The sequence below is a fragment of the Mus pahari genome, chromosome 15 (assembly GCF_900095145.1).
Source record: "Mus pahari chromosome 15, PAHARI_EIJ_v1.1, whole genome shotgun sequence".
Classification (NCBI taxonomy): Eukaryota; Metazoa; Chordata; class Mammalia; order Rodentia; family Muridae; genus Mus; species Mus pahari.
Window position 1 is genome coordinate 8,689,144 of NC_034604.1, and position 11,055 is coordinate 8,700,198.

General features: G+C 46.0%; 1 protein-coding gene across 1 annotated transcript in view; it reads left to right on the forward strand.

Annotated features, from left to right (window-relative positions):
- Window positions 1–11,055, forward strand: part of Lama3 (laminin subunit alpha 3) — a 240,668-nt gene that overhangs the window by 75,338 nt on the left and 154,275 nt on the right. The window contains exons 9-11 of the mRNA XM_021215025.2: window positions 5,157–5,247; window positions 5,799–5,930; window positions 7,158–7,220. Of these exons, the coding sequence (XP_021070684.1) occupies window positions 5,157–5,247; window positions 5,799–5,930; window positions 7,158–7,220 (286 nt within the window). The remainder of the gene's footprint in view (window positions 1–5,156; window positions 5,248–5,798; window positions 5,931–7,157; window positions 7,221–11,055) is intronic.

Genomic DNA, 11,055 nt, shown 5'->3' on the forward strand with positions numbered 1-11,055 from the left:
GGGCAAGCTGCAGACAGGGAGGGAGTATTCACACATGTATGTTTATCAGGTGGGCAAGCTGCAGACAGGGAGGGAGTATTCACACATGTAAGTCTATCAGGTGGGCAAGCTGCAGACAGGGAGAGAGTATTCACACATGTAAGTCTATCAGGTGGTTGGTAACCACAATGAATAAAGACAGCTAACACACGATTATGCACAACACTGAAACAGCCTTTTACAAATGTAAGTATGTGAAGGACCAGTAAGCTGCTGGCCAAGGCTGCGCTGCCTCAGTCAGGAGGGAAATGACAATCAAAGCCACAGAGGTGCATCTCTACCTCTCACCCTGATGGTAGTTATTAAAAAGCTTGAGACATCAAACAACTATGCACACCGTCCACTGTCCATAGCAATGCACCATGGTATACCATGGCCATGACAAAGGCCCATTGGTTTATAAAATGCAGTGAAATGTGCCCCTTCCCATACTGTGATAAACTCCACTCACAGTTTATCTACAAGAAATAGAAATGCTTGTTTTCAAATCATTTAGAGCGGATATTGTGAACAAAGCTCAAAGTGGAAGTAGCCTTGATCATCAGCAGTGAGATCGAGGGAAAAGACCTTGCTTGTTTGAGAATACTAAGACACAAAGGGGACCTTGGATTGAGGCTGTGTCACAAGCATGTGGCAGTGGAAATCAGATTGTACAAAAGGCTGGTGTCGCCTCGCAGCCACTGGCATGGAATTCTGGAATGCCAGATGAGTTAATAGAGTAAAATCAGCGTGCGATTGGCTCTTAAGAGGTGGTGGTGGGAGGGGACGTGGGAATATTCTGAGGTTATGTGTTGTTCCATACTGAGATAAGAACCTGGGTTTCTATTTATTTATTACATCCCAATTGCCACTCCCTCTAAGGTCTCCCCCTCATAGACTCCCTCCCCCATACCCCTCCCCTTCTCCTATGAGAGGGTGGGGCCCCTGGGTATCCCCCCCCCCAGAAATTGAATTTCTTATTTGTGTGTATTTGTCTGAACTTGGTGACTGTATTAAGAGTTTTGTACATTTCAAATATACTATGTAACTAAAGAACAAAAATCGTAAGTATATATTAAAGTCCAGGTAATTAAATCTATGCTTCAGTATTCAGTGGAAGTTGATTGGTGCCAGAAGCGATAATCTATAGGTGGGGCTTGCATGGCTGTTCACTGGGACACTAGAAATTTCCATAACAATACTGAGCAGAAAAGAGGAAGGCAAGGCTTCAAGAACAACTTCTTGCCAGCTTCTTCTTGACTTGTTCCGTGTGGTTCCACAGAGTAGCACTGACAGCTATTGGGGCGCTGCTTAGAGTAATTCTATCTCTTGTTAACCAAAATGAAGTTGAACCTCCCCTCTGAAGACAGGGCTCTCTGAGTAAGTCTTAAGCTTGCTCTCTAATTGTTCACATCCATGGCGAGGTTGATAAAGTGTTGGTCTCCTATTCCGGAAGTGCCTCTGTTTCACATGTACAGCTTTTAAAACAAAGAGACGGATCCAGAATCAGAACACATGGTTCTGTTCTAACCAAAATACTACAACACACAGAAAAGATATTTAAAAAGCAAAGTGCACTCTCAGTCCAGAATCCATTATGAAATGAAATGAGGAAGGACTGTTGTTTGAAAAGACCAGCAATTCCAAAGGACTTGAGAAGGAAGCAAACAGAAAACACATGTACTCGGCAGGACACATGACCCTCAATGTGGGAGGGACATGTAGCCAGCCCTGAGAGGCAGTGGAAGGAGTCGATTGTGGGGCTGGAGTCAATTCCTAGCACTTTATTGAAATTTATAAAATGACCTGTGCTGAGCATAGCATGTTTTCAGACTGATATTATAAATATTTTAGTTTCCTGAAGCCAGCCTATGACTTCAGTGCAATTTTAGGACTTTTGTGAAGATGGAGGCAGAGTCTAAGCTTATTGGAGGAGAACAAACGAGACTAGATAATTAGAAATGAGTAACTATGGGGAGACCCATCTTCTGAGGGGTAGAAACTGTTGTAAACCTGTAGTTGGGAATGGATTTGGCACAGGGTTAGTCTGACAGAAACTAACACAACTCACGCCAGTTCATGGGAATGTTACAATTTGATTTTAAATGCCATGCCATTTATTGCAAAAAAAAATAGATGGACATTTTATAACTTGTTTTGGAACAGTTAGTTCTTCTCTTGGGGAAATATTAGCTGTGTATCTTATGCCACGTACATAAGAATATTGGAGTCTTCCCCGATAAAGGAAGAGAAAGGACTACAAGGCCGGTCAGAACTCATGTCTTACAGAAAATCCTGTCCTCCCAAAATGCAGTAATTGGCTGCTTCCCCTGTTTATGTTGAGTACCCACAAGTGAAATATGATGAATTGTCTGCTGTCATCTCAGAGCACACAGAGGCTGTCCCTAGAGACCTTCACATAGCATCAGTCAGTTTGTACCACTGTAACAAAATACCTGAAACTAGGTAGCTCAGAAAGAAGAAGCTTACTTTCGGAGACTATAAAGTCTAAGACCATGATGCTAGTAGGTTGAGTTATCTGGTGAGGCTCCATCTTTATGTAGAAGGCAGAAAGCTAAAAGGGCCAGATTCTGCAAACTCTCCTTCCTATTGCCCTTAATCCACACATAAAAGATGAGCCTTTGGGCTGTTCACTTCTCAAAGCCACCACCCCTTAACTCTATTACACTGACGTATTTAAGCCTGAATTCAGATTCTTGTCCTATAGAGGAGTCAGCTACCAGAGCAGACATGGTCGCCATTGGTGGGCAATTGTTTTATTTCTTGGGTTTTCCATTTTAATTATTGGGTTAGGTTGTGAGATAGTCAAAGTAAGGTGGCCAGTTTCCTGAGATGCGGCATTTGAGTAGAGGCCTCAAGGAGGTAAGGGGATGAGCCAGGCATCCATTGAGGGCACTGGAATAACAGACAGACAAAAGGCCATGGTAAGGAGCAAGATTCCAGCTGGAGGAGAAGGGAGCTGAGAGAGGAGACAGATCATTCCAGAAAGGCACCAAAGTCTAGTTCATGTGGAACTCTTGTAAGGAAAATTCATTTCCTTACGAGGGGCAGGGTGACCTTCTGCATGTGCTTGTTGTTCACAGACATGGAAGATAATAGGGTACAGTCAGGAAACTGAGTGCAAGAGACAGAGTTAGTGTTCGCCTAAAGGTCAAAACACGCTGGAAGAGCTCTCTGTGGAGGAATGCAGATTGCAGACAATCAGAGCAGAACCTGGCTTCTAGGTGAGCACCATAGACTGTCTTCCTGGGCCTGGGGAGGTGGCACAACTGTAGTGTTTGCTGGGCAGGCTCCATAGGCTGTCTCCCTGGGCCTGGGACATGGCACAACTGTAGTGTTTGCTGGGTAGGCACCATAGACTGCCTCCCTGGGCCTGGGGAGATGGCACAACTGTAGTGTTTGCTGGGTAGGCTCCATAGACTGCCTCCCTGGGCCTGGGGAGATGGAACAACTGTAGTGTTTGCTGGGCAGGCACCATAGGCTGTCTCCCTGGGCCTGGGACATGGCACAACTGTAGTGTTTGCTGGGCAGGCATGAGGACTTGGATTGGAGCTGTAAACCCATGAGGGAAAAGCAGGTGCTGGCTTAATGGATAGAGGCACTTGAAATTCAAGCTTGAGGGCCTGAGTTCAATCCCTGGAGCCCACAGTAGAAGGGAAGACCCAACTCCGGAAGGCTGTCCTCTGACCCCTGTACGTGTCCCAGGCAGAGGATGCCATGGCACTCACTCACCTGGCGTCTGAGGGTATCCTCCGATGTTAAGCCTGCGCAAGCACAGCTTCAACCCCCAGTCCTCCCAGCAGGGCTACGTCCTTCAGACCTCTGCTGTAACCCTGAGAAGCCATCTTGACTCTTGTGTCTTGACTTGCCTGTAGTTGGTCCAGCCAGCACCCTGTTGTCCATAAACGCAATAGTGTGAGCTGCCCTCAGACTGGGGAGGTCCTAGTCGTTGTTCTCTCTGCAGTGTGTTGCTGTCTCTCAGTGTTTCACTGCTCAGCATGAACTGGGGTTGAGAGCCAAGGCTGCCCACAGAGAACACTGCTCATGACCTAATCCATTGGATTGCAAGCCGTGGTTAGCCAGAGGTCCTCAATGCAGGCAGTGGAGTGGAAGGTTAACCGACATTTGGGTGGAGATGGGTGGGCTCCAGCTGCTGCCTATTTGCCCACAAGGTTCCAATGTGAATGTTAAGCTGGAGAGGTGGCCAGCATGGCGTGGTTTTGACCTCAGTGTTAAAGTGGATTCAGGTTTTTAGCCCACAGGACAGGCGTGGAAAAAAACCAAGGGTCTGAAGTTAATAAAGCCCTGCAGGGAAAGGACACAGACAAGGCCTTTGCTCTGTGCTGCGTTTCTGTGCAGGCTCTGTGGTGAGCACATTGGATTTGTTCCCGTTGACTTGCTCTTGCTTATCCAGCCGTTCGCAGTACTCTGCCAGTGCTTTCCCATGTTGGAGGGAGACAGACCCGTGGCTTGTATTTCTTGGAAACTGATGATGTGTGTTGGGTAATTGATTTTTGTGACAATGATAAGGGTTAATTAGCCATGGACTAGGAAAAGCCACCTGACGCTGAACTGAGCTCTGCGCATGCGCCTGCGCCTGCACCGGGTGCCCACACTGTCCTCTCATACAATAGAAATGCCCTGGGAATAGTTTCACCACAAAAACACAGATAAAATCAGAATGACTACAGACAGAGATCTCTATGTGCCTTCCTTCCAAAATTAGAAAAACTAAATTCGCATTCATTCTTGAGCTATACCGGGAGTGGTGGTTATCCAGTCATTGGTTCCTCTAAGCAAAGTTATAGGGGCTGGTCTGAAGCTACGGGGACATGACGGGGTATTTTTTTTCTTAGTCAGATGTCAAGTCCATTGAAGCAGTTTTTGTCGGGAGAGGGAAAAGCCAGCCTGCTCATTTATTGAACCTTTCCTTGTTTCTCTTTCCATGTGTGTGGTAAGGATTTCAGAGACAAGGCAAACTCAGTGCCCTGTGACACATTTTGAGTCCTGTGATATTTTATATGACAGAATTATTTCTGTGGTGGATTGTCACAGAATAAAGAGCTTTGGACTTCTCTGGTACTCTTCTTTCTAAGTTTTTTTTTTTTCTTCAATAGCACAACACTGCGGGTGTGAACTGTGAAAAGTGTGCGAAGGGTTACTTCCGGCCCCATGGAGTTCCGGTGGACGCACTGCACGGATGCATCCGTAAGTTCCATGTTGATTTCGTGAGTACGACAGGCTGTGTGTACCGCCCCGAGGGCGTCATAGGCTTGGGACCAGCTGCCAGTCTTGGTTCCCTTGCCTGCCTCGTGTTGGCTCTGCTTCTCCCTAGTTGTCTCAACTCAGACAGCTCCATGTTTTCTCTGAGCCCCAGAATGTCTGTATGTAAATGATAATGATAACAAATATTTCATAAATATATGTGAAATGCTCTCAAATGTATCTAGGTACACTTAATTCATTGGGTCGTTCACTATTAAATCTGCAATTAATATTGCTTCTTCCATTTTCTACTGGTTTGACATGTTTCTGTGATCTCCAATAATTACAACTTGGTCATAGTTAGAATCAAAACAGTAAAGTATTAAGTCCACAAAGACAATAATATTAATAGTGTTTAGCTATAATTGAGTGCTTACTATGCACGAGAGATAGCCTGAGCCAGTGGGCATTGCTAAGAAGTGCAGGGGAAAATCTGCTTTATGAAGTACAGTGAAGAACTGGTTTTTTTTTTTTTTTTTGGTGTTTCCTCTTAGCTTGCAACTGTGACCCTGAACGTGCAGATGATTGTGACCAGGGCTCAGGCCGCTGTCATTGTAAGCCAAATTTCTCTGGAGACTACTGTGAGATGTGTGCAGATGGGTACTATAATTTCCCATTTTGCTTGAGTAAGTACCCATTGTAGAAGAGAGTCCTCCTATCTGCCCTATAGACAGCCTCTTAGTGTGAACAGTGAGGGACATAGAGGGTATGAGGGGCTAGAGACTGATGCATGGATGCATCCGTAAGTCCCATGTCCATTTTGTGAGTATGATGGGCTGTGTGTACTGCCCTGAGGGTGTAGGTTATATTTACATGAAAGCATTTCCCTAAGTTGGTAAGACATAGTTTAGAATTGTGTTAATCTTGGTGTTGTACCACAGACATTGCCATTTTAATAGGTCAAAGGTCTCAGATGCTAGGAAATTCATCTTGATAGCAATCCATGAGCATGACTTAACAGACCTAGCATGTTGTACTTTAGGGGTTGGGGGACAAGGAGTACTTCCTCTTCTTTTTTGTATACCAGAGGGCAAGCTGTCAGGGCCTTCACTTCCTTCCCCCACCCCACTGTAATGATCTGAGTGAACATTTTAACATCTTCATGAGGCATGTCTATGTCTATGTCTACGTCTACGTCTTTGTCTATGTCTATGTCTATGTCTATGTCTATGTATATGTGATAGGTACATATATATAGTCTATCTCAGAAGAAGTGTGATTCATTCTGTCTTGGAAGAATGGGGACCTGGGACCTGTTCTGGCTCCATGCTGCAGTACCTGAAGTTCTAGAGCAGTGATTTAAGTAGCCACCACTTTCCCTGTGGAGATGGTCCTACTTTGGATAATCAAATACATCTACTGGAAACAATGTCTTAAGCCAATGACACGACTGTGACTATGGGATTGGAGCAGAGCAGAAATTGCCTGTGCTAGTTTAGTGGAAAAAATAAGAAGGCACTTCACTTTTTTTAATGGAATAAGCAAAAATTCAGGAGAAAAACTTAGAAAAAAAAGATGTTCTTAAAAAACTACTCTCAATTTTAATTAAAAAAAAACAAGCAGTAAAACTTATGTTAAAAAATCTAAATTCTATTTGTGTTTAGGCATCGCACATAACTGTTATGAGTGACTTAGTGATTGTAAGCATACAACTTCAAACATCTGTTTGATAATCTACAAAGCAGCCTGGCTTCAACCAGGAGGCATGTCTGTCATAGAGAGCTCCAGGACCATTCCCTGCGTCAGTCTCTACACACTGAGGGAGGGCCCTTGTTCCTGCTCAGTGTGACTCAGTGGTTCATGCTACTACCTCCTTAATCTTTCTTTGTGTTTTAAAATAAATTGCTTTGTAGGAATTCCAGTCTTTCCCAACTACACTCCAAGCCCAGAAGACCCGGTGGCTGGCAATATAAAAGGCAAGTAGTGCCGTTTTGGTTTAATGTCAATGAAAATATTATGTCCCATTCCCTCTCTGAGCACACTGCCAAGTCCAGGTGAAGTTCTGGAGTTCTGTGGGGCTTGTGCAGGTGTCTCCTGGCCATTCTTGATTGTACTCTGTCTTTTGTAAGGGCACTACCCAATTCAAGGGCATTGGATAGAGTCTGGATTATAGATTACTAGTTTGCTAAAAAACCTTTCATAGTAGCCTGTCATGCTGGTCCCCTGTTCCACCCACAGGAACTGAGTTCGAGTTCTCTGTCTGGGAAGTAATTCCAGGGAGGAGCAAGGCACAGGAGAGAAGGGCTTGGGGAAGCCACGGCACAGGGGACATTAGCCAGGCCTATTATGGTACCTGGGCTGCACACCCTGGACGATATCAGGAGATGAAGCAAGACTCGCCTAGATGAAGCCAGGGAGGCAGTGACCTCAGTACCTTGGGGAAAGCTACTTCCAAGTTTGGCCTGCAGAAGGTTGGGGAGCACTGCAGCCACCCACAAACGGGTGCCCTGGACAGAGAGCAGCAGGTGTGTTTACGAATCGGAGAAGTGAGTTGTTATTTGGCACAGCACCTACAGAATAACCATTTGTTCCACAAGTTTCCCTTTTATTATCAAAACACTAATCTAGCTCCTAAAAGCTTATTAGTGCACACACACACAAAAAAAATTCTAAGAATTCTGAGAGTTTCTATTTCTATGGGGTTCGCTGGAATAGAGGTGGGGACTCAGAACTCAAACAATAATATATATTTATATTAAGACACACATACATACAGACACACACACACGCACACACACACACACACACCACACACACACACACACATGCACACATGCAAGCACACACCTACCATGCACACAAAACAAGCAAAATTATGTTTCCATTGTACTGCTTTGCCTTCTGTTGCTGGACCAAGATGTTAGATAAATCAACTTCTAAGGAGCAAAGTGCATGCTCTGGTGACCCTTGTTGCTTTGGGCATGTTGGGGCATAGTGCATTGTAGGGGAGGCCTGTTTACCTCAGGGTAGCTAGGAAACAAACAGGAAGAGGTGGGGTCCAATTTCTTCTTTGAGGGCACATCCCAGTGACCTCAATTCTTTTAACCATGTCCTGCCTGCCCCTTAAATGTTCTGCCACTTCTGGATAGTGTCTTTCTTGCCTAAGGGTACCACAGGCCTGATACCTGGTGCTCATGACACTAGGTGAGGGGTGGGCAGGGTGTGTAGTCTGAGGCGTGTGAGCATCAAAGCCCCTGTTCTGCATCTGGGCAGGAATTCTGCAGACACATAGTAACTCAGGCTCTGGGCTGCAGGCGGAGTGCTTTAGGGGAAAACATGTCAGAGGGTCGGGGAAAGCGAGGTTTACGAACTGAAACAGTCATGCAAAGAGGAAGAACAGAGTCCTTAGGATAGGATGTCCAGTAAGCAAAAAGCCCATAGGTGTGACAGCGTGGATAGGAAAGGCCCAGAAGGGAAGTGGTGGGGCCTTATGGCAGCCTTTGTCAGCTACTGTGAAAAATTAGTATTTGGCATGAGATGGAGTTCTGCTTATAATGCTGTGCTGAGAATGAATTGCAGGGGAGAAAGGCAGGTCTGAGACCCAGTGGGAGGCTACCACAGTCATCCAGGAGGAAATGGCGGTGACTGAGACCATAGAGGCATCAGTTGAGGTGACAGCAGAGGGGCAGGTGCTGGATGTCCTCTCCAGAGAGTGGGCTGGCATTGAAGGGATCTCTATGATGGGGACAGACTATGTGACAAAGAAAAGACTCCAGGTTGACCCCCAGGATGCTGGGGCTGTACACATAGAAGGGAAAAGCTGCCCTTTATTGAAACAAAAAGACTACCAACCAAATATGGTCTGCATGAGTGGGAGCAGCCCCGGTGGGGACAACCACAGACACTTGTGGAGGCTTTCTGTACTCTGGTTGCTTCTCGTTTGCTCTGTGAAATGAGAAGCAAATGTGTTGGATCAGGGAATGAGGTGAAGAGAGCTTGGTGTGGAGGTGGGAGGTAGGAGAGCCGTCCAGGCGAGTGAGCTTAGGGAATGTCACGGGACTGCCAGGTGGCACCAGGGGCTCACTCAGTCACGTAGAACTGGCTGCCTGCTATTGTCAAGGTCCTAAGTCAGGCTGGGACTAGCAGACATGTGCATGCTTTCCTAGGGACACTCCTCTCCAGTCTGGGCTCACTACAGGCAGGAGACCTTGCAGCCGTGTCAGGGAGATAGACAAATGGACAATGATAGTTCCACCTGGGGCTCTGCTGATAAAATAGAACTGGAGGGGTGATGTGTATGAGGGAGTTACAGGCTCGGCTCTGGATCCCAGTGCCCGTTCATTCGGCTTTGATGAAGTGCTGCCCACTGTACAGTCCCTGTTCCCAGGAGCTCCCGGGAGCTCCCAGTGCACAGGAGAAGTGGACAGGTGGACAGTTAGAAGAGCAGGAAGATCCATGAGCTGGAAGAACCCAGAGCTGAGAGAGCAGGAAGGTCTATCCTGCCGCTGGGTGAATGGGAGGAAAGAAGGAAGGAAGGGAAGGGGAAGGGGAAGGGGAAGGGGAAGGGGAAGGGGAAGGAGAAGGGGAAGGTGGATGTAGGTGGGTAGGAAGTCTGGCTTCCCCAGGACAGGGAGGAAGACATTTGAGATGAATATTGGAGTGTAAAGAACAATTAGCTAAGCAGAGAAGCAATGAAGCAACGAAGAAGAAGCATGGGGAGAGAGGTAGGAAGGGGATAGCAGGAAGGCCACTGGCTGACTGCTGAGGGTGGAAGTTTGGGGAGCAGGGGGACTCTGAGGGGATGAGAGAAAGATCTGAGTGAATGGATTCAAATATGCAAGTTTGCAGCACACAGCCAGGCCTCATGAAAGGGCACTATCATGACTAGGGAACACCGCTGATCTGTGTATTTATGATGATAATCTCACAGCAGCTGACTAGAAAACATTCTGAGCAGGGTGCATCTTTTTCTAGTTTATGTGAAGGGCCATGTGACTTGTGGTGGCTTGGAAAAGCTCTTCTCTGTCACAAGTATGAAGGACTTTGGGTTGTGTCCTGAGAATCTGTGTCATCACCAAGGAACGTAACACTGGGACATAACTTGAAAAGTAGGCGCACGCCTTTAATCCCAGCACTCAGGAGGCAGAGGCAGGCGGATTTCTGAGTTTGAGGCCAACCTGGTCTACAGAGTGAGTTCCAGGACAGCAAAGGCTACACAGAGAAACCCTGACTCGAAAACACCAAAAAACAAAAACAAAAACAAAAACAAAACAAAAAACAAAAAACAAAAAACCAAAAAAAAAAAAAAAAAAGAAAGAAAGAAAAAAGAAAAAAGAAAAAAAGAAAAGAAAAGAAAAGAAAAGAAAAGAAAAGAAAAGAAGAGAAAAGTAGGAAGTTTGACAAATTCACTAGTGGCACCAGCATGGGGGGAATTCGGAAGGGTGAGAAGGGGGCAGAGGCTTGGAGATGGCTCAGTGTGTGAAGACACTTGCTGCCAAGCCTCATGACTTGAGTTTGATATCTGGATCCCACATGGCAGAAGGAGAGAACTGACTTTCTACCTCCGACCTCCACACATAAATAATAAATAATAAATAATAAATAAATGCAACAGCAAGACAGAACACTGATGGCTTCCCAGGTTCCCAAAACAAGACAAAGAAGGATGAGGCTCTGAACTCTAAACTCTCACAGGAGATAAGGATTCAAGGGACTTTCTGAGAGGAAATGACTTCAACCTAGCGAAGAGATGGGGATCTTCCTCTTCCTCTTCCTCTTCCTCCTCCCCCTCCCCCTCCCCCTCCCCTCCCC